The sequence below is a fragment of the Lepisma saccharinum genome, chromosome 7, assembly GCF_977018435.1.
Source record: "Lepisma saccharinum chromosome 7, izLepSacc3.1, whole genome shotgun sequence".
Lineage (NCBI taxonomy): Eukaryota > Metazoa > Arthropoda > Insecta > Zygentoma > Lepismatidae > Lepisma > Lepisma saccharinum.
Window position 1 is genome coordinate 91,347,246 of NC_139235.1, and position 23,826 is coordinate 91,371,071.

The 23,826-nt window shown below is 39.8% G+C and overlaps 1 protein-coding gene across 4 annotated transcripts in view; it reads left to right on the forward strand.

The window, feature by feature from the left end:
• The window catches only part of ssh (Protein phosphatase Slingshot), a 239,497-nt gene that overhangs the window by 134,165 nt on the left and 81,506 nt on the right, over positions 1 to 23,826 (forward strand). Inside the window, exon 1 of one of the 4 annotated variants that reach the window (XM_083125603.1) lies at positions 22,798 to 22,863. The exons of the other annotated variants lie outside the window; for them this stretch is intronic. Coding sequence (XP_082981729.1) covers positions 22,829 to 22,863 — 35 coding nt within the window. The 5' untranslated portion in view covers positions 22,798 to 22,828. Of the gene's footprint in view, positions 1 to 22,797; positions 22,864 to 23,826 lie in introns of those variants that run through there. 4 annotated transcript variants of the gene reach the window in all.

Genomic DNA, 23,826 nt, shown 5'->3' on the forward strand with positions numbered 1-23,826 from the left:
ACCTGTTTTTTCTGTAAAGCGATGTTGTCACTTCTGCTTGCAGTGTTTAGACACCAGTTCATTCACAGCGACGTTTTACTCCCATGGTCTGTATATTGCATAAAAAACTAGCACAATACAATAACGCAACCTAGCAAAGATAACTGCAACTGCAACGTCGCTTTCAGTAATCTCTAAAGAAACCGAATTAGCAACATCTCATTTATTCCACCTGGAGCTGACAAGAGCTGTCTGTCATTTCTTGGACGAATGCTATTCGTGGGAAAGTTTTCTGGGGACGATTTATTGGACTCCACGTGGACCTGACATGTGGTTATTAGAGGGAAAACTGATCTTTCGGAACTTTCTTTGAAGTAAAGTGAGGTTGCTTTGAAGACCAGCAGATGCCCATCTGAGGACCACGTGTCAGCACCCTCAAAAGGCTGCTCTGAGTTGTGGAGTTCAGTTGTTCTTTTTCTTTTACTGTTTTCAGAAAATTATTTAAATTTTCGACACATTTTGTTTTAATTTTACACCAGGAATATCCAGAATTGTTGGTGTGTCTAGCTTCTTGCATTCAAGTAATCCATTGCCACGCTTTACCTCCAAAGTATATCCTTAATCGTGAATCACGCGCATAACTTACACCCCCCCCCCTCCTCTAACCCGTATCCTGTTCCGAAGCGAAATGTTTACTTTGGATTCTTGCGTGTCACTGCCTCCGGGTCAGAGGTGCTATTTTTTTTTGGTCGTGGGCGAGGCATTAAGGAAACGTGCCACCCGCTCTCGAGATGGGCAGGAATAATTCTCTAATCACGTCTTCCACTTGCGCCGACTTCAATTAACGTCGCTTCCTGCTGACACCCCGAATGTGTCTCAAGTTCATCCGCCGGCCTGGTCGTGATTTGCATCTGTCTCTCCCCGTAATGGTTTGCACACATCAGGTCAGGACCGAGTTCAGCGTATGGTGTGCTTCATCGACTAAATTCATTATGTCCAGATTGTTCCTAAGAATCTTGTGAATGTGATTTGAATATGTAACCGATACAGGAGAGTCGCCGAGAGGTTTTATTTCGGTGCAGTGGCCAGATGCAGAACGTTGTACAGTGTACAGTGAACATGATGTGTAGTCGTCAGGAGACTGACTGAAAACCACATTGAACCTCTACAACTTACACTCTATCCTGAAACCAAGCTTGCATTGGGTATTGCCTTTGAATTTTATCTATCACTTTCTTGTCTCCCGAAGAGTAACATGAATTATAGAATATTTTAAATGGTTCTCAACCTTTGTGAAATCGCAGCCCTGAAAATTCTTTTTTTTAAAAGTCATGCCCCGATCCCAAAAATTTTACTCGAAAATACCTTTACATTTTTAACTGTATAGCTACATTAAATAATTAAATATTAATAAATACATTATGGCATAATCGTAAAGAGTATTATGTCTAGAAATATTGCCAAATATGCAACTAAATTCAAATTAGGTGTAATTGCCAACCACTGGATCTAATGGAATCTTTTCCTGAAACGAACGTCTTTAAATTAAGTGCTTATTTTCACTGGCATGCCCCAATTAATACCAATAGGTAAATCAATGGATATTAATATGATAGGAAAAAACGAACTATATTTATAATTTGATTTTGCTGATGTTAATTGGAGAAAAACTGTTTCAGGAGATGATGGTAAAGGCTGGTACCGGGCCGCGGCCCGGAGGTTGGAAACACTGGTTTAAGGCATCCATAACAACTGAAATTTGCTTCCCATTGTACAATCATATTCGATGTTCTGTAGATATTACACTTTGCCCTATACTCTCAATATTGCATTTGTATAATTCTTATTTTGCGTTGTTTTTCTGTAACTTAAAAGCTGATTGCGATGAGGATGAGTGATGATTAGATGTTATTAATGAGGGACAATCACAAAGGTATACTTATGGTCACGCCAGGACTTGAACATGATACCGTGGTTGGTAATGTCGTGAACTCGGCCACCGAGGCCATACTATCAGTACTGCAACTAAAATATTTAGTAAACAACAACAAAAATATTAATTATAATTGCGCTATTGTGAAATGTCAGAAGCCTTTTTATATAATTTAATTCGTATTGTAAAGAATATTATTCAATTACATGTAGAGCCATTCGCTTGTAAGCGTTGACTATATTAAATACGGCATGGGGAAGTTTATCTTAACATGTTCCTTGTAAAAAAAAAAAAAAAAAAAAAAAAAAAAGAAAAAACCAGTTTGTATTTGTGAGGAATTGATTTTAAAATCGTCTATAAAGTTTGTTTATATTGAATTGTAATTTTTTCTACTATTGAAATTGAACGGAAATGTGTTAGCCAAAATTAGTGTCTTTGTTCAGTGCATTCTAGTTCAAGTTTATTACAGAAAAATATTCAAAATTACTTCTTTACAGCCTTCAGCTTGTTCCCGTTAGTTGTGATTCGCGTGCCCAAATCACAGCTGTCAGATTGGTTATAGCTAGAATGTTATGTATGGTTAGATAGAATGTTATGTATTATTTCGTGTGCAGAAACTTATGTCTTTATTTTGTTTTAATAGCTTACGTGTTTGCATTATAATTTCGAGACAGACGAGAACAAGGCAGATTTCCTCATTCACAATTCGAGACGAGATCACCACCAAACCTCGTATCTGCACCCTCTCTAGTACACACAATAACAGACGATAGCCATTTCGCCGACTGAGCGTTCGACTCTCAAATCTCACCACCGCCATTGAAGGTTCTGAACTCAAGTCTCTGCATGTGCATGAATAGCCACGAAGAGGCAGGAAAACGCGCAAAAATGCAAGAAAAAATAACAGGAGGATCACATTTTCTGATCATCTCTTCCTTTCTGTAGGCACGCCTACTAGAAGCACATATTCCCCATGTGTGCATTTTTGGATGGTGGCCTGGACTATACATGGAAGTCCAGAAAGAGCCACGGTGTCTACACGCGCCGATCTGCGTAAGGCACACATTGCCACACGGATTGGAATTCATTGTTCTCCGCTGTGATAGACACCTGTTTATGTAAATGTTCACACAATGTACCTACCTGCCACCGGCCGACCTTCCTCCTCTTTTTTTATCCTTGTTGCCCTTCTGAATAATTCATACCAGTTCCTTCTCCACAGCTGCACAGTAGTTCACCTGTTGGAGTGCATGATCCTCGTTTTACGCCGCAGGTAATAGGAACGCCAAGTGCCTGTTACGGGAAATAAAGAAGCATTCTGCTAAAGCAGATGGGTGCAACACATATTGGCAGAGACGTGATGCAGTCCTCGACTTCAGCATCCCGGAATTGTGTGTCCTGCTAAGCTCGCAATGTGGTTACTTATGATAATGAACAAACGGGCTGTTTGAGCATTCAGCGTACGGTTTTGTAGTGGGAAGTTGAGACGAAAAGGTACGGCATTTCTGTATAACAGATTCCGACGTATTTAAAAATGTTAGCATATTTATAGTTCAAAATACAATATAAGAACTGTGTTACAGTGAATATTTGCACAAATGAAAACAATTTATACTCTCCTGCAATATGTTTGCAACAACGGGTTAATTTCTATCTCAAGCAGCCAGAAACATAACCACCTGAAACTTTATGGGAAAAATATATAAATATATTACCTACCCAGAACAGAAGGTGGCATTTTTGTGTATTTCTCGTTATACAGAGTTTGGAAAACGGAAATTTCATTCACTGATAGTTTCCGAATTTTTTCCAGCCCTGACTGTGTTCCGATATTCTAGTCGCAATTAGTCATAATGCAGTCTTATTTAAAATAAACCCTTCCTCCACAACTTCTTCAGTTTGAAAAGAAAATAAAGACTATAAGTAACATAGTTATTTAGTAGGAAAAGAGCTTTGTGTCTCTCAAATCGCCAAACTCGCTCGACGAAAGTACGAGCAACTATTTTTCTCAAAGATCAAAAACTCACCGAACTTTTTAATCGCTAGTGCGCGCTTGGCCTTAGACTCTTTTCTAGTACAAGTCTTAGAACTGTTTATATTTCCCGTCCCAGCCCTCTTTTTGCCGTCAGATAGGATAGTTTGTTCTTTTGAGTGTGTTTTCACCACCAACACCAACACCTCGTTTTCTTCCAAGTTCTGACACTTCACATACCATTTCCAACATTATTGACATAATGTTTAGTACACCACTCTTAGTCACTTCCACTCTCCCTTCATTTCATTTGTCCCAGCATCATTGTGGCGGAGTGGTTAGCACATCGCGCTACGGCGCCAGGGGTTCTGGGTTCGAATTTCGGCCTGGGCATGGATGTTTGTGAGTGTCCATTCATGAATTTCATCATATCATTCCCATCTTCGCAAATTAGCCAAAAGTGGCACAAAGAGCGAAAGTAAGATAGAGCAAATCAATCAATCCCAGCATCCTATTTGCGCTGCATCACCCCTATCTCCACTACAGATCCTACACGTAGATGATTTCGTTCGGTTGCGTTGTACAGTCTTCATCATAATCATTAAAACCCCCAAGAGGTAAAAGAGAAGCTACATTTATGTGAAACATTTTTATTGCAAGTAGTTCCAATCATTTTATTATTCATCCGACATCCTACTCGATGGTGCAGTGTGGAAATTGGTGGCGAGATGAAAGTTTTCGCGGTGACCAAAAATATTCAGTCCGTGACTGGGGGAGAGTGCTTCATATTGGTCCTCGTCTAGAACCATCACCGTCGTCACTCGTGCGTCCACCGCTAGTCATTTGTCAAAGGCAAGACGTGACCGTTGCTTCCTTTTCCCAACTTTTTGCCTTCATTTTTAAAGTCTTTTGCCACTTTCGTAGAGTTTATTCTCTGCTCCTTTGCTTTCATTCACTTTTGTCTTTGACTTTAAAGAGGTTTTTTTTCGTGCAAAATTTTGAAATTTCGCTTTTCATTGTCATTTGCGATTTCGAAAGTACTAAGAAATAGTAGTAATTTGTAACCACTTCGCTGAGATGACACTTTGAATTTAATTTAAGCATGTCTTTCCGCATTACCGCTAATCCAATTAGGTCTCATTCATAGCTTCTTATTGCTGACCTCCGTGGCGGAGTGGTTAGAACAGCGCGCTACGACGGCACGGGTCCCGGGTTAGGATCCCGACCTTGGCATGGCTCCTCTTTGTGAGTGTCCCTCATCATCGCTCATCCTCATCTTCGCGATTAGCCAAAAGTGGCAAAAAAGCGAATTAAGAACTAAATCAATCCATCACAGCGCCATATCCTTCAGGTTATAAATACAGTACTTAATCCGGACAGGCAAAAAAAGCAGAATGCAAGGTTTTAAATGTGGCTAGAAGTCAACAAGAGAAATTCCCAAAGAAAAGGCAGTCAACCACTGATGAAATTCTGTTTCCCGCAGACTTTGTGCTGTACTGTATAGTGTATTTAGGCCTATGCCCTTTAAATAAACCATAATAAACTTGTTTTGTTGCTATAAACGGAGTTTTTAATGAACTTTATATTGTTCTTTTAGGTTATTTCAGTTAATCCGGACTTCCGTTAAACCGGTCAACTTACTCCCCCCCCCCCACATTAGTCCTTGTGACTGTCATCTTTTTATAACATTCACAATTAAGTTGAATTAATGATAAAAATCTTTGATAAGAAGAAAGACATTTCATTATCACTGTTACTGTTCTAATTATGTATTATGGGATATAGTGTAATATACCAATTCGTAAGTAGATTTATGTATTTTCTTTCATAAAACAAATAATATATTTTTACTAGTTGCTAATATAAACCTAACAGCAACAATTATGGCGACCTTCAGCCAGGATTCGTGAATATATAGTGTGGAAGTTATCTTCTGATTACTTTAAATAATGGATCGGAAACAACATTCTTACAACTTAAGAACGGGAGTTTTCTTAAGATCCGATGTCGTCGATAGTTTCAGGGAAAATGAAACTATTGAAGAAAATGCTGACCCAATGAAGAAAATTATTTGTTGCAGTAACATTGAAGCAGATTCTCGTCTTGTGAAGTGCAATAGCTGCAATAAATGGGAACATTTGGAGTGCAGAGGTTTGACTGTAATGCACTGGGTAATATTTAGTTCTTCTAATGAAAGCTATTTTTGTAAATCTTGTAAACCAGATTTTGATCCTTTTTTGTTAAAATCTTATACAAGTACAGTGAATCCAAACTTGGACAAGATTATTGCTGCATTTCAAGTTACGGTTACCCAAAGTTTGCAACAAAATAATGAAAATCTTCAAGAAAAGTTGCAACAGAACATTCGCTGTGAATTGCAACAAAATAATGAAATGTTGCAAAAGGAGTTGCAAAAGGATATGCAACAAAATAATGAAATGTTGCAAAGGGAGTTGCAAAAGGATATGCAACAAAATAATGAAATGTTGCAAAAGGAGTTGCAAAAGGATATGCAACAAAATAATGAAATGTTACAAAGGGAATTGCAACAAAATAATGAAATGTTACAAAGGGAATTGCAACAAAATAATGAAATGTTACAAAGGGAATTGCAACAAAATAATGAAAATCTGGAAGAGAAGTTTCAAGCCATTCGAAATGAATTACAGCAGCATAATGTTAGGTTTAATGGCCGGCTTGATCATATTGAACATTCGTTACAAGATGTTGCCCAAACTTCTCAAAATGTTAGCAGTGAGTTGAGGTGTAAATTGGATGAAGGTATTAGTACAATGCATGTCGAAGTTTCAGTTATTCAAGAACAAATGAAGAGTCATGACGGAAAGTTGGCAAGGTTGGAAGTCTGCAATGAGGAAATTATGGAGAAATTTACTCAACATGAGGTTAGGTTTGAAACATTAAATGCGGAATTAGATAGAATGAAGGTAGTTCAGACTGCTACATGTAGCTCTGAAACCTTGGTAAATGACCTTAGAGATAGGGTTATTTCTTTGGAGCAAGGCAATGCCATCAGCAACAGTGTTGCTAACGAAACTTTGAATGGAAGACGAGAACTGAGCGAAGAGGATGGAAATAGTAAACAAACTGAGCATGTGGCTTGTCAAACAAATAACGCAAATTCAAATCGAAGATCACGAAATGTTAAATTTCGGGATAGTGCTCGAAGTGACAAACGTGGTGTTGGTTCTTCCGGTTATGATTCATCTGATATTGATGTACCTGTAATTACTAAACGTAAATCAGGTCAGAACGCTTCTTTAGGAACTGATTTTACCTACAGGCTTTCCAATACATCTTATTTGTGGGATCCTCCATCACGTGACGAATCACCTGCTCATTTCACTACATATCCGTTGGCCAATAGGGACTTCGCACTTTCGGAGAATACAAATAGAGTGCATTACAATGAACCTTGTTCTACTAACCATTATGGTTATGGGAGTCCTCTGAATGCCAGTTTTCGTAATGAAACTCAGTGTTGTACAACGAAAGCTTATTCAAATAATCCAATTTCACAAATGTGTTTTCAGCATACACCTTCATGTGAGAAGCCATTATATACTGTGGCTGGTAATACAAATGCTACAACTTCAATGAGTCCGATGTTTTGTAATCAAAATTACATTCCCAGAAATGACATTTTGAATGATCCAATTAACATTGCTTCTAAGAATTCTCAGTCTCCAAATTTTGAATCAAAACAGTTTTGTAAACCTGCGCGTGCAGAATGTAATACAAATATTTCTGCAAGAAACCCATTTGGAGAATGCCCGGGTAAAGTTATTCGTGTAAATGAGCTAAGCCAGTTACCACGTTTTGGAGGTGACGTCTCGAAACAATCAGCTAGGGAGTTTATAGACCAGCTGACAACAATGTTAAATTTGATTGGTGTATCTTCTCAATATCGCCTGCAAGTTATTCACAAATGTTTCTACAATACTGCAGCGTATTGGTTCAATAGTGAAAGACGGAATTTCTCATCATATGATGATTTTGTGTGCAAGTTTCTTGAACAATTTGCTTCGAATGATTTGTTAGAAAGCCAACTGACAGTTTTGCGTTCTCGTAAATACAACACATCTTCTGGTTTATCATTAGAAGCGTACGCATTGAAGGTATATTCATCTTATTGCAACCTTGTAGAAAAGCCTAAACAAGCTGAGATAATAAGAGTAATTCTGAAGCAATTGCCAGAAACAGTTTCTAAGAATGTGGGTTGCCACGAAATTTCCAACCTTAAACAATTAACACAAAAACTCAGGGCAATAGACTTATATTCTAGTGATAAAACCAAATCTTTGTCACTACCTGGTGATTATATAAGTGGGGAGTACAACTCGAATAGGTTCGAAAAATCTAGGCATTTTGTAAGGCAAGTGTCTATGGAAAATAAGTCATGCAGCGATTCATCTACCCAAACAGTAGCTTCAGAGAGACTTATGGGCCAACCAGCTGCTAGGAATCCCAGAAACAACTATAGGCAATCTGGAGCTAACCAAGAGAGCTATAGGCGACAAGGTAACGATCGAAGTTTGTACTTTCATAATAACAATCGAAGAACAAACACTCAAAGGAACGCTAGTAATGGCAATAATACAGATGCACCTAGATACAACAGGAATAGAAGATTTCAAAGTCCGACCAATACAGAATTGCGAGGTGACTCCATTAACACTAACTCAGAGATTTCAGCAAGGAACAATGGAAATTTCCGAAATGGAATGAATTGCAATGACATTAGTTTAAATCAAGAATGTTCTTCAGTAAATAATGTTACTAGTGGGAGCCCTGTGAGAACATTAAACAATTACACGCCGGTTTGATCTTGGGAGCACCATTTTTGTGGAAGTACAAGGCTATAATTAATTATCGTATGTCTACTGTTGAACTAATCCATTCAAGTGGTCAGGAAGTATCGGCTCCTTTTGTTCAGAGTTCCACAAATAATACTTGGTCGTTACATTATGTAGCTGGATCTTAGAAAACTTTGACATTTGAATCTTCTCATGTGGATGATTGTGTTTATTTAGCTTCTAAAGAAGATATTCATAAGAAAGTTTATGACAACGAATATTGTGAAGCTGAAGTTGATGATTTATTTAATTTATTACTCAAATACCAAATGTATAATTTAATATTTTGGTTACTTACAAATATTGCTTTGCTTAAAGGAAGTTAAGAACAATTTTGTGAATTTGGCGTCTTTAGTAGGACCAAAGATAAAATGTAGACATAATTTACAAAATATCAAACCCTTCCACTGTTCATTGGAGAAGAAACACGAGTTGTTGTTGAATGTTAACAAATAGGTGCGCAAGGATAACAACGTAGTTTTGAATTGATTGTCATTCTTTGAAAGATTTGTTATAGTATTAAATGTTGTTTTGAATGTTGAATATTTTAAAGTTATGTAACTGTTCGATGTGTATATTTAAAATCTTGTATCTTCTTAAGCCATCAAAGTATGATGTCTATATTTTCTTCACCCCAGGAGGGGAGATTATTGTGACTGTCATCTTTTTATAACATTCACAATTAAGTTGAATTAATGATAAAAATCTTTGATAAGAAGAAAGACATTTCATTATCACTGTTACTGTTCTAATTATGTATTATGGGATATAGTGTAATATACCAATTCGTAAGTAGATTTATGTATTTTCTTTCATAAAACAAATAATATATTTTTACTAGTTGCTAATATAAACCTAACAGCAACATCCTGTATAGCCAATACAGGAAAATTACAATGTACAAATGGATATTGTTACTGTACTTGGAACATTGTCTCAGATGAACCTAAATCATGTATGGTAAAACTGATTGGGCATTCTATACTGCCATGACAAGCTTAAAAAAGAATTTTCAATTACGAGCAAAATGAATATGTGATAAAGATTTTGTTAATTTTTCGTCAAAATCAGATGTTTGCTTCATTAGATAAAACTGAAATCCATATTTTGTTACTTCAACCCTCACTGCAAAAATCTCAAGACTTTTTGGAGGAATTTGCGATTAAACAAAAATACAAGGTGACTCAAAATTGTTGTCACACTTGTAGTGCGTGGCTGCAAGATATCAGGGGTAACTCACGAAGTTTTCTTACCTTAGAAACCAAGTGCTAAAGAACTTAAAAACTTCTCACCACCTTTTGGCGCTTTTGAAACACACCAGTATGGTGAAATTTCAAGGTTGGATATCATTATCTGGAGGTGATATTTTCCATACAGAGTTCAATAACGTTGTGATAACGAATTTCGTTTCCGAAAACCAAACTTGTTTCCCTCAAACAGTCGTCATTTCGAAGTGTGACTTCTCCCTCAAACAGTCGCCATTTTGAAGTGTGACGTGTCGCGGGCATCAATGCGGCGGATACAGCATTGCCAAGTTAAGGCTATCAGTTCAACCAAGCGCAGTCAAATGTTTAATTGACAATTCTGCTTAATTAAGAATTTTCAATTGCGAGCAAAATGATTATGTGATAAAGATTTTGTCAATTTGGTAAGAAATTCAGAGTATTCCGATTCAAATATTGTAATATGAAATAAAGGAATAGATTAAGTAAATGTTACATGTTTTATGCATTAGTTTTGTTATTATTTGGAAGATATTTCTGGCTAATTTACCCCCACCCCCGAAACCCCTCGCGGCACGCTCTTACTGGAAAGCCTTCCTATAGTTGGACGAAATAACTGCTTTCACTGTCACATCACTTGCCTGTTATATGTCATGGCTGTGCTAGTGCCTTGATTACTTCTGAAACCAAAGTGTAATTCTAAGCATATGTAATTTTTTCAGATTTTGGAATATCATAGCGGCTTTTCGTAAGGAGAGAAAATATTTAAAACAGCTGCCCTGGCGTCAGCCAAAGTTCCAGTCAAGCCTTAACCCTTTCACATTCTGTAATTTTATTTTGTTGGTTTTAATTTGGAAAGTCTAGGCCAATAAGGTTGAATCATGTCTTGACGATATGTCTTTAAGGTGGCCCTCGTGCTCATACGGCAAAATATGGTTTGCCGTCGAACGAAAACAGAACATTAGGTGTAATTACCTTTTGACGTGGTCAGGTAATAGTGGAAACATGCACACATTTCGCCCATTTCCGAAACCCGTGCCAGGTCGTGACGTCACCCATGGTTGAAGGTCCGTCTTCGGTGTTTCTGGTTGGTTTTGTTTCTAATCACCCCCCCTCCCCCTTCTTTTTATTTAATCATTGAGGAAGCAGGCGTAAAATTAGAAAGTTGCCGGTCTATCGTGCGGAAAAGTTGCGATGCTAGCCGGAGTCAATCTCGGATCGAAGATTGGTCGTTGTTTTTTTTTTCCCCCTCTCTGTAATTGCACTAAGCAGCGACGGAATCGGACGCTGGCGAACAATTGGTACGAGGTTAAAGCGGCTCGGCAACAAAAGGGCGGAGTGAATCACAGGGAAGATTTTTCTCGCAGACAACTGTGAAATTGTTACGAAAAAGAAATTAGAACGGTAGTTCCCATACTTTTTCAGCAGTGTCCATTTTTTTCTTCTCATTGCCACTATGGATACAAAAGGCTCAAGACAGACAGGAATGGACTGGCATTGTTGAGGCTATAGCACATACAAGGGCCGTATCGCCAAAGGAAGAAGAAGGGGCGGGGGGGGGGGGGGCTGGGGCATATATACAAAATTTTGCAGAGGACTGGAAAAATACAGGTGGCCTGCATAAACATTATTACAATTGAAGGGGTCGGGTGTAAAACATGGTGACATTTTGGTCATTTCCGAGTTCATTAAGAAAAAAGGTTATTAGAAGCTATACTGTAAATAAATTGTTTTCGTGTTGGGTTTACCAAGGGTTCACTGAGTCCAATGCAAATTCTATGACGTGGCAATTTCACTCGAAAATTGAAGGATGGCACAATTTACTATGTAACTCAAAAATTACCAAAATGCCACTTACCATATTTTACATCCGAGCCCTTCAATTAATAAACAGTCAATTGAAATATTTCGTATTATTACTTAAGAGCAGTGAACAGATCATGTGGAAGGTTAAAACCAAGAATTATGGGACGGTAATACAAGTTTCAAAATTATACATTCTTTGACTTTCCGATGTGCCACTGTGGGACATTCATTATACAGGGTGGTCCAAAAGTCGCAGTACAGCCTGTTATTTCAGAAGTTGTAAGGAAAATGAAACATTTGAATACACCAATGTAAATTGGGTATGAGGGTCCACCTTTTGGGGCAATTACACAACAATTGCCGCCATTTTGAATTGCCGTCCATTTTTTTAAAATGGGAAGGGGTCATGTGTGGTATCAAAACACATTAAAATTTTGCCAGGATTTTATTTCTGAAATCAGATACCCCACATGACCCCCTAACCATTTAAAGAAATGGACGGCAATTCAAAATGACGGCCATTGTTGTGTTATGCCCCAAAAGGTGGGCCCTCATACCCAATTTACATTGGTGTATTCAAATGTTTCATTTTGCTTACAACTTCTGAAATAATAGGCTGTACTGCGAATTTTGGACCACCCTGTACTTACATTATTTAACTACAGAACTGGGTGTGTTCAATATGAAAGTTCTATTTTTACCTATCAACGTGTGAATTTTAAATCATATCCAATAGCATTGTCTATAATATTTTTTTTCACTTTTCATTTAATTTTGACGGTGTAGTGAATTCACATTGTTACATATAAAATAATATTGTTACTTTGTCATTTCATTCAGTAAATAAACGAATAATGTATATCAAAATCTTTTAAGTTTTTATTAAACCGTACACAAACAATTATTTTTATCTGGCAAGTGCCCAATCACCCTATGGCTGGTTCTGGTTATGGTATTGTTTCTTGAGTGGCCATTTGAAATATCCAATGATCCATCACACCCACATAAACACGAGCATATGAGCCGCTGCATTATGTAATGCCAGGGTGCTGCTGCAGGGTCGTTTACATGACGAGGCTGCCAGAAGCCGGACATATTTGGGGCGCCTCGTGCGGCCTTTAGGCTTAGAAGTTAATCACGGTCGGCTGCGAAGAGACGTCCAATATGTCACTCCCATGCATGGATGCGCCTCCAAATTTAGCCAGCTTTAGGTTCGTCTGCGTGTTTTGAAAAGGAGGAAAGGGTGCCATGGTCAGGTGCATGTGCGTTTTCGTCTTTTTTCAAGGATGTTTTCTCCGCTTGTAAACCATCGCGAAGGAGACTGGAATTGGATAAGCGGAACCGAGTTTCCGTTAAGAGGTTGGTTCTTATATGGGGATGTTGCCGAGAATGAAGAAGCGCCTCTCGTCCTCGTTCTCGTCGGTGGAAGGAAATGTCTTGTTTACGTATCAATTCTTGAAGCAATAAAATGTTTTAAAGAAGATAAAGCTCCCTAATCGGTGTTCATTTTATGCTCAGATAGGCTAATCGGGACCGAGCCTACGGTTTGAAGTAGGATCCGAATCAGTGCTCTGGATCGAACCCGGGACAACTCGAATTCAGGACTGCGGCGTTACCACTACGCCATCGGAAGGCCCGGTAAAGCCCCCCGTGCATTGCTTCTTTGTTTCAGATTCGATTTTAAGTTCAGTATGCACAGAAAGACTAAAGTATAGATTACGAACTACCAGTCTCCATGGCCAAATGGTTGTGGTATTGTGCTATGAGGTTGTATAATCGTGTTGGTTCCGGCATCCATTTTCATCGTAGCGATTAACCTAGAGAGATATAAAAACAACATAAAAATATATATAAATACAGCTATTATAATAGCCCCGTCTAGTTGGCTGCACTTTTTGACTCGATTTGATTCTCTTTGCACCGAAGCGTCTAGTTCGTTGATTTCGAGTCAGGTAGTGTATTTGGTGTCTGCACTACCTTTCGGACCGGTGTGTGTTTGGTGTATGGCCACGTGGTGTGTGCTAACTAATCAAATGATCGTTTAAAGCAGCGGGCAGGCATTTGTTGAATCTTCTGAACTTGAACACCGCTTCCCGTCTAGTTGGTTGAACGTAATTTCCTTGCACCACTCAGACACTGGATGCACCTGCACTGCACCGAGTGTCACAAAGTGCAGCCAACTAGACGGGGCTTTTATGTCAGTCGTCCCAAGTAAATATAGAATTTGATCTTAAATTATGTGCTGAGGTCCGCGCGTTGTGCCTGCTTTACGTTCATGTGCAACCATGAACTGGATTTTGGTATGCCAGCGTTATTCTCTGTCTTCTCTCGAGTTGCAAGTATCTGCCTCGTTTTCGTTTCTAGTCTCGATAGGCTAGACAACATGCCTTGTTATAATCATACAACCGTCTATGTCTGAATAAGTTGAATACAAAAGCAGTTTTCTTTTGGGCACAAGGAGACTTAAACTGTTGGAGAGCAAATCTCTGGCTCGTCCCGATTGTACGTCGTCTTATAATCAAGTGGTCCCGGGTTCGAACCTGGTGGAGGCACGTGACACAGTGGTTCGGATCCCACTTTAAACTGTAGGTGCAGTCTAGCCTATCTGTGCATAAAGTGGACTTAAACAACAATTCAAATTGGTCCCGATTGTAGATGTTACCTCGGTGGCAGGTAGAATGCCACGTCGAATCTACGGAGAAGGGCCCTGGTTTGAGTCCCGGCCTGCGCATTGTGGGTGCTCCTAATTTTAATCTACTAATAATGTATTTCTCATCGTCGGCCTTCGTTGCGAAGTGGTTAGCAGATCGCGCTACGATGCCAGGGGTCCCGGGTTCGAATCCCAGTGTCCATTCATCAATTTCATCATATCACCCATCCCCACCTTCGCAAATTAGCCAAAAGTGCCTCAAGAAGCGAAGTAAAATAAAAGCAAATCAATGTATTTCTCATCACGATTAGCCAAAAGTAGCAGAAAAAAGCAACATAAAATAAGAAAGATACAGATGCTCCATTTTACAGGCGCCTGTCTCGTCTCCATATCATCAATATAACCAGCGGTTGGTAGTAAGTAGGATCGGAAGTCGTCGAACTGTTCCAATCCCTAAAGGAAGAAGGTTGTTGATTCCGAGAAAGTCGGCGGTGTTTTGTACCGTGTTAGTGACCCCCAGCAGCAGGAGCACTTCATCGGCAACTATTGGGCTATTCTTTTCCTCCGGTGTCTTTTCGCGAACTGGATCTGTCGTTTTCCTTATGGCCTCACTTTCTCTTCTGCGGCACTTTCCCCTTTGTGGTTGCAATGCCGCATGTACGTTTCGGTGGCTTTTTTCTTCTTCTTTTCTTTTTTTTGGATGATAACGCACTAATAGCCTCTCTGAGCTTTGTCACACTGTGTGAAAGTGGTTCTTAAAACCCCTTCTGGCGTTTCCACACGTTGGTGAAACTGCCTGTGGATGTCATTGTTAGCCCCATGGTCCAAGATATTTTTTTCTCTCGAGTAAATCCATAGGTTGTTCCTCGAACCCATTATTGCCGCCCCCCGTGGAGGAGTGGTTAGTACATCGCGCTACGACGCTAGGGGTCCTGGGTTCGAATCCTGGCCTGGGCATGTATGTTTGTGAGTGTCCATTCATCAATTTCATTGTATCATCACTCATCTCCATCTTCGCAGATTAGCCAAAAGTGGCACAATAGCGATGTAAAATAAAGCAAATCAATCAATCATTCGAACCCATTATTGAGCGCCTCGGTGGCTGAACACGTTGGACGACCTCGCCAACTGAAGGTTGCGGGTTCGATTCAAGCCTAGGCGTGGGTGTTCCTTTGTAAGTGTCCTCTCGTCACTTTCATCTGATCAGGGTAACTTGTGACGTTTGCGTCATTCCACAGCCCTTATAGTTTTTGACGTGACCCCTCCTCTTTCCCCTAGGCTGTTGCGTCACTGGAGGACGTAGGCGAGGCGACGTGATTGGTCACTTGCGGGATTACCTTCTCTGTACGTCACAGCAGGCCCTCGAAACTGCTAATGAGACGACCATCTTATTGAAAAATTTCCCGCCCTCTTATGCTTTTGAAGATCGGAACTTAACGCCGGCTTGCTTTAATAACGATTTTCCGAAAGTACACAAAAAATTGTAACGATGCTAAGTTACTTCTCGATATTTTACTGACTTGATTAATTCAGAACTGGAGGATTTTTTGCCAAGACGAAACATGCTTTGCTGCGTTGTTTAAAACGTGTACATGTCAAGTTGCACTCGGAAAATATGCCCTGCAGATAAATGATTTGATACGTGTGTGAACAGTTAAATATGACAAAGTAACGATAGCACGTTGCTTTTGGATGCAAATTAACGGTAGCCTATAACGCTAACTGTAGCGCGTTACGTTTGAAAGCAAAGTAACTATAACTGTAGCGAGTTACTGTTGGAAGTAACTGCAGCATGTTACTTTTACAAGTAACAGCAACTGTAATACGTTACTTTAGGAAGCATATAAGCAGTAACTGTAACTCGTTACTATTTTAGTAGCTTACCCAGCTCTCCATCTGATGCATGTTGATCGTCACGATTAGCCAGAAAAGGGACGGAAAGTACGGAAAATACAAATACAGAAGTAACCACATCGCGACAATAAATTTAATAAAGAATAATAAAAAGGATTTTAATTGAAACTAGAACTTGAATGAAGAAAATGGGGTTGAGGGAAAGGAGAGGTTGTTTCATGGGCGATATTTTGGGTGTAAGCGTACAGACGTCAATGCCCCGTACGGACTTTGAATAAAGGTGCTTCTATCGCTTGCACTCCCACTCCGAGACACCTGCTGTCGGAATGTCCTGACCACTTGCATCGAAATGCTCCTCTCTGCCACTTGGCAGCTCGTCCGTCCGTCTAAAAATACGCGCTCCCTCTGAGGATTCTCGCCTTCACATTTCCTCTTCGAATGTGTAAAAGGGCCAAGGTGGGTTCGGTGCAGGCGGCATTTCATCACTGCTTTGTGAAATGCCGCTACAATTTTGAGTTTGAGTGTTTTTAATAATGCTGAGCCAGTACCCATATTCTTACTGGGGTGTTAAGGGTGGTCCTTTTCAACGACGTATTTAAGAGGGGGTCCAGCCCCCCCCGAAAGACTAATGAAATAGTAAGATAACTAAAATTGCATAATGAAAATTTACTTGTTTAATCGAAGGGTATTTATTTCCGCCGAACTTATTGGAAGGCAAGGTTCATATTGGGACCATACGATTGATTGATTCATTTGCTTTATTTTACTTCGCTTTTTTGTGCCAGTTTTAGCTATTTTGCGAAGATGGGGATGAGTGATGATGGGATGAAATTGATGGATGGACAATCACAAACATCCAGGTCCAGGCCGGGATTCGAACCCGGGACTCCTGGCGTCGCAGCGCGATGTGATAACCACTCCGCTACGGAATCTAACGGGGCCACACGACTTTGAATGACAGTACCGAAGATGATTTATGCAAAATTTCTTACTACTTATAATAATATGCATAAAATATTACCAGGAACTTTACTTTTCGTCAACTGGATCTAACTCCTTTTTTTGATATTCAATAAATATTCAATGCTTTATCAATTTGACATTAATTTCCTTGCCAGGGCAGTTGTTTCTTTTACATATTTTGCAGACCTTACCTATACGTAAGTTACGTAATGAATACGAGCTGTTATGTCATTGTCCTTATATCGTTTTCTTTTTACCTATTCATCTAATAAAAATATAATATTAGTTTATTTGAATATTTTAATTAATATGATATGAATCTAGTTATAATTATTTTAATTTAAACTTTATTATTTTGAGACAATTTGTTCGGACGCCCCACCCCTGAAATACATTTCTAGATACGTGCCTAGCCTTTAGAGAAGCCACCCAAATGTCAACATCACTTCCACGTAGTACACCTCAGTAACTGCTTCTTGCAGGCCAACGAGGCGCTGTTGTCTGGACGCACGGCCAGTAGGCTTGTGTATGGTCTTGTGTGTGCTGAGTGCCCCTTTACAGCCGCAGCTTTTAACCTAGGAACAGAGATTTTAGTCCCCACAGACAGTATGGTTTTTACTTCTTGTTTAGTAGTGAATGAATGAATTACAGACGCCGGGTTCGAGTTCTGGTCGAGCCGGCTTTTTTGCTGGAATATCTACATCCCTGTGTGTGCCTTCCAACCGGCGATTCCGTACCACATTTATTTATTGAAAATATGTCACGTACAGCACAGATGGCCATTTTGCAATGAAAAAAAGAATATATATATAAATTAAGAAAATTTAAAAATTACAAAATAACACAAAAATAAACAAATATTAACAAGAATAAGTACAAGATGGCACTATATGATATTGTTTATAAGTATTTCTTCTGATAGAAGGCCGAGAGGGAAACTCCGCGGAAAATATATCAGTACTTGATGGGAGACCATTATATTGTGTGGTAAGTGTGTAGAAGGGAGATCTTTTCAGAATTTCTAGTCGTGGTTCCTTATGTAAAATAAGCTTCTGTTGCGCGCATCGGTACTCGAAAGTGGAATTCCTCAAGGAGTATGTTGCAGCGGATTTTGCCATTGACAATTTTTAATAATAACTGAAATCATTCTGCAAACGGCGCTGATATGCACTACTGTAAGTTTAGAAAAGATAAGAGATGCGGAAATGAAAAATTACGTAATGAGGGAACCCTGTAACAAACTATAGCTTGGAAGAAGTGAAAGACTGAATCGATTCTAAAGACCTGCGTGGGACACGCCATGGGCCAGACGGGAGAGGAGTATTTTATTATTTCGGGAAATGAATGGATAATCATGGCAATAGTTGGGCTATGTGGGCCGGAACCAGTGATGGCATTATAGTGGGGCACGGGGACAGACGCCCCAATTCACAGCCAAACGAGTGCACGAGAGAACCAGATCTGACCCCAAGAGAGCTAAGTTGGCAACACTGCCACGGGGTAAGACGTAAGAGCTTGGGAAGAGCCCCGTGGAAACTGTCCCGCATGCCCTTAAGCATAAGGTGAGGGCTGAGATGTCACTAATTTATTTATTCATTCATAGTTTCAGATACATCATTTATAATAGCCATTTTACACTGAAACTGTATTAGCTAATCAAAAATAAGTCAAGATGGTTTTAGGTATAAGCAAAACAAGAAGAAAGTTAAACATAAACATGACAAGATATAAATGAGATGTAAAGAAACAATGGAAACAATCGAGAGATCTACAGATGAATTGTAATTGACGAACAAAAGTACTTTCCGGGGAGAAAACGTCAATATTTGCAGGCAGTTTATTGTAGAACTGGAGCAGCCTATGGAAGAGAGAACGCTGTATAAAAAGAAGCCTAGTGGTAGGGTTGTGGAACAATCGAGTGTTTCGGGTCGATCGAGAGGGCACACTGAAGTTGAATTCTGTGAGTAGAAATTCGGATCTTAATTTTCCATTGATGATTTTGTAGAAAAAAAATCAGTGAAACGAAAGCAAAAGGATCAGCGTTCGTTCCTAAGAAGGTTGGAACCGCGGACACCAGGAGATCAAGACTAGATGGGGCAGGCGAAGAAGCGAGGGTTCCTTCAGAACGTTGCTCGAGGACAAAGGATGCAGACGGAGACTGCAGAGATCAACGCGATTGGAAGCGTGACATTCAGCAACGGCGATGTGTGCCACAATGCTAGAGGACGGGGCAAGGACCTCCGTTTCGATGTGAGTCATTCCTCTTCTCTTCTTTCCGTCCTCACTCCTTTGTGTCCTCGTTCTTCGCCTACATCCCGGTTGCTTTATTTTCCCCCGGTCGTCGAATTGTGTATCTCAGCGGGGAGGTTGGTTACTCCAAGGAGAGCAAATAAGCCATGTCCGATCGTAAAGTAGCTGTGCGCTGTTGGGGCTTCTGTAGAAAGTGACAGCGGAAACTCAACGAGATTTCTTTTGTTGATGCTGCTCTCGATAGATATTGAACAAGACTCTATCCCTCCTCTCGCTTTCACCCATCATTCGCTCCCTCCCTCTTTCAACATCTCTCTGATAAATCTACCTAAGGTTCCATTCTTCATTAACAGTCAAATTATCCATCAGTAGGACAAGGCGTTTGATGTTTTTTGCCTTTTTAATAAAGTTTGAAAGATTGCTCTAATATTTAAAAAAACGTGTATCATTAAACAATCGTCAACATCCTAGACGTCAGTATGATCTCGATGCGATACTGACATGTTAGAAGTATTTTAATGCAGTTTTTGACACCTCGAGAAGGATGAAATGGGTTCAAGCATTCATTAATAACTTTTTACTGGTTAAAGATACGTCGAAAATACCTTCACCATTGCATTTCTTGTGAAATTCTAGACATTTGATATATCACCACCTTCAAATTAAAAAAAATTGAGTTGCATTCAATATGGCGGACGTCCGCTTGGAACACACCAATATGGTTCCCCTTAGGCCTAACCTGATTCTATCATGAGTGACCATTTGTACCCAACCTAACTCCGTTAAGCGACTTTTGAATCACCTTGTAGTTTTCTGAAAAAGTCAAATTCAGAAACAAAAGGAGCTGTTTTCCGTCCACTGTAAGAACAAAGTCTGTGGAAACAAATGCAGTGAGAACTTTTGTTGGTCGATTCCTAACGCACTTCTTGTGGAAAATGTTACACGGAGGACAATAGCCCGTGTGATAAAGTGGAATTATGATATCCCATGTGGTGAATTATGCAAGTACGGTCAATATGTAACCATTAAGCAAGTGTCACAAACCACGTGATTTTATTTACTTCAACTCCATACTCACAGTAGACGGAGAATAGTTTGAGTTTCCTGACCGGGGTCACGCCTCTGCCGGTACTGTCAGTACGCGGGACGGAAATGGACGGGTTTGCCTCGTGAATTATTCTGCAGCAGATGTCTGGCGTTTCACAAAGAGCTGGGAATCGGTGCGGGTGGATGAATGCTCGCTGGGGGAGGGAGGCGAATCGATGTAATGAGTTTCCCGACGGGGCCAACGACCCTTCTGTTTTCTTCCGGTTCTTACCCCTCCCGTAGAATGTTAAAAAAGGCGTGCATAATGGTAATGCCACAATTGACGCGCAGGTCCGAGTCTAACGACAGTTGGGAATCACTCTTTTCAACAGACGTGCACGCACACAGTAGGATACTTGAGCTCTGTGTCTACCTGGATGCTTCGTGTCACTCATAAGCATTTTAAATCATGCTGTCATTATTAAAACAACACAATGGGTTCATTCTTTGCATGGTAGATTTGAAGGTTGAAACTCGATCACGTGGGAAATGCGTTATTATGGGCTGAAGCCCGAAAAGGACAGCGGTTAACACTCTGTCCTGTGAGATAAATGGTCACAGATTCGATTCGATTACACGTAGACCGAAGGTCCAGCCGACCCGTATAGATCTCTGCGAGGCGATCGTTAATGGCCTAGATTTCGGGAAAGGCAGCCGGAGCGTGGTAGTTATCACAGCATCTCTTCTGTGGTCGATATTGAGAATGTGGAGCCCTTTAGTCCACACTCCTCCACGTGCCTTCATGGCACGGTGGAATGGACGGGATGATAGTTTTACTTTCTTAAAAAAGTAATTTAAAAGAACTCGTATTCGAGCTCCAGCCCTACCTTCATTAACTTAAACTGATCAATCCTCATTGTCTGATATACCCTTGCAGGGAGAAGAGCGTTGTAAAATGCAATGCAAGGTTAAAGTCATGGAACATCTTATGTATGTGAGACGAGTTCTTCCCATACTAGAATTTGAAAAAGGTGTCGGCATCGTAAATATCACTCATGAAACAGTCTAACTCTCCGGCATTACTAAACCCAAAGGTTTATTGCCGCATCAACATAAGTCTTCCACCTAACCCTACTCTGGGCGCGTACAATCCCCTCATGACAGCCCTTACCAATTTCCTTCTGTCCGATCTTAATATTGCCATTCCATCTTCATCTTAAATTTCTTATCATCCGGTCTCCCAATAAGGATCGTGTACATTTTCTTTTTCTCTCCCGTGCACGCGTATATTCAGATAAATCTTAAGAATTTATTTTAGTTTTAATAGTATTCAAGTCCGTAACTTTTATAATATGATGGAAAAACGTGGATATGGCATGGAGTCAACATTTGAATCTTATGCGAAAGATCTAGTATTTAGTTCCATTACTTTGTCGCCCCTCTGTATCGGAAAGTATCGGTTGCATTTTAGTCTTATTTACCAATATTCTAAAATGACACACGGCTCCTTTGCAGAGCCTAATTATCCTGGAAATTATGCAACATTCGAAGTTTCAATTTATTTTCACTAATTGTGTGTGGACAATCTGTATTTTGTGATTTCATAACAGACATTTTTAATATTCTGATGTAATTCTCGAACATTTTCAATCAAAACTGATGCTTATAATTGGAATGCAATACGTACACACTAATATTAAAGAATATTTTGAACAACTTTTAATTATTACAATTTGCAAGCACACCGGTATGGTTATTTGTGAGTAAGGGCTCAGCCCTAACCAAAATTAATTATATATTCTGGGATTAAGCTACAGTGCGCCAACAGTGATAGTTCATTCCTAAGGATGCCCAGCATCTTATATGGTCATATCACTGGCGTCTTAGCTGCTGGTGGTTTCATCCTAAAATTAGCCCAATTTTCGAAATCCACTATGCCGAGATCCTGCGCAACTTTTCACAAGTTGCTGTGGAAATCCCCTCCTCGAGCAGGTCCTCAATGTCGTGAGAACCATATATTTTCACCCAAGAACTTGCATAGTCCTCCAGCTGCCGTTTCTCGTCGTGGAGAAACGTCAATGCGAGCGTCTTTGACGTCACAGGCCGGCGTTTGCCAAGCCAAACACTAGAAATAGCCCCAGCAGGTAGCACGCTATTCACCGTGCATTGACGTGACAATGCCTGTGCTCTGCCGGTTTATCGATTGCACCAAACTCTTTGGGCTTTTTGTTGAGCGGAAGGCAATCGCAGTTTTGCCGCAAGAGACGGTGCAGTCGGTGCTGGGTTCCTCAAGCTCTTATGGTTATGGTGTTCCTTCAACTTCATCTGTATAGGTGACGTATATTTTGTGGTGTTTGGTAAGCTAAGATACCAGTTACAATTCTGCAGCGGTATGGTTTGGTCTCAAAATCGATGTAAAATATGTGATTTTATAGTAGCTCCTCACAGCACATTAAATATTATTGGAATCAAAAATAATGATACATCCGTGTGCGAAACTATTTATTCTGTTGTCCAAACGTTTGTACTAAGTTTATACTAAAATCCATTGGCTGTTATGATGTTCCTTGTATGGCTAAGATTCTACTTTCATTTCTACGGGCGGTATGGTTTGGCTCAAAAAATTGATGTAAGATATATTAGTTGCTCATAGCACGGCAGTTAGAAACTAACTAACTAACTCTGTAGCCTTCTTGAACCCGAAGGCTTATGGCTGCAGCAACACAAGCCTTTCATCTGTCACTATTCTGGACAAGATCAATCCAATCTTTTACATCCTTACCAATTTCCTTTAGGTCTATCTCAACGTTATCCCTCCATCTTCGTCTTGGCCTTCATACAGGTCTTAGGTAATTCCTGCAGGCAGTTAGAAACATGAAATATATGTGGAGTGAAGTAATACAGCCATTCACAAAATTGTTTCAACTTCTGTTGTCCAAACATTTGACTCAAGTTTTTTACTGAAACAATCCAAGTGTATATAATTTTTAACATAATAGATATTAACGTGTTTGGTGTAACAACTATTGTTAACTTTCCTATTTCTCGGCAATTTACTAGCGTTGGATATAGTGTAGAGCGAGAATTTTATCTATTAATTTATCAAGCCGCCTCGGTGGCGGAGAACGTTGTATGATCGATTCACGGTCTCGCCACGAAAGTTTCCGGGTTCAAATCTCTCTGTAATTCGTGAGGATTCCTTCAACACTAGCATCAAATCTTCATTCATCCTCATCGTTGCGATCATGCAAAAGTAAATTTGCAAATGAACGATTATGGTGAATATTTTTCTTGAA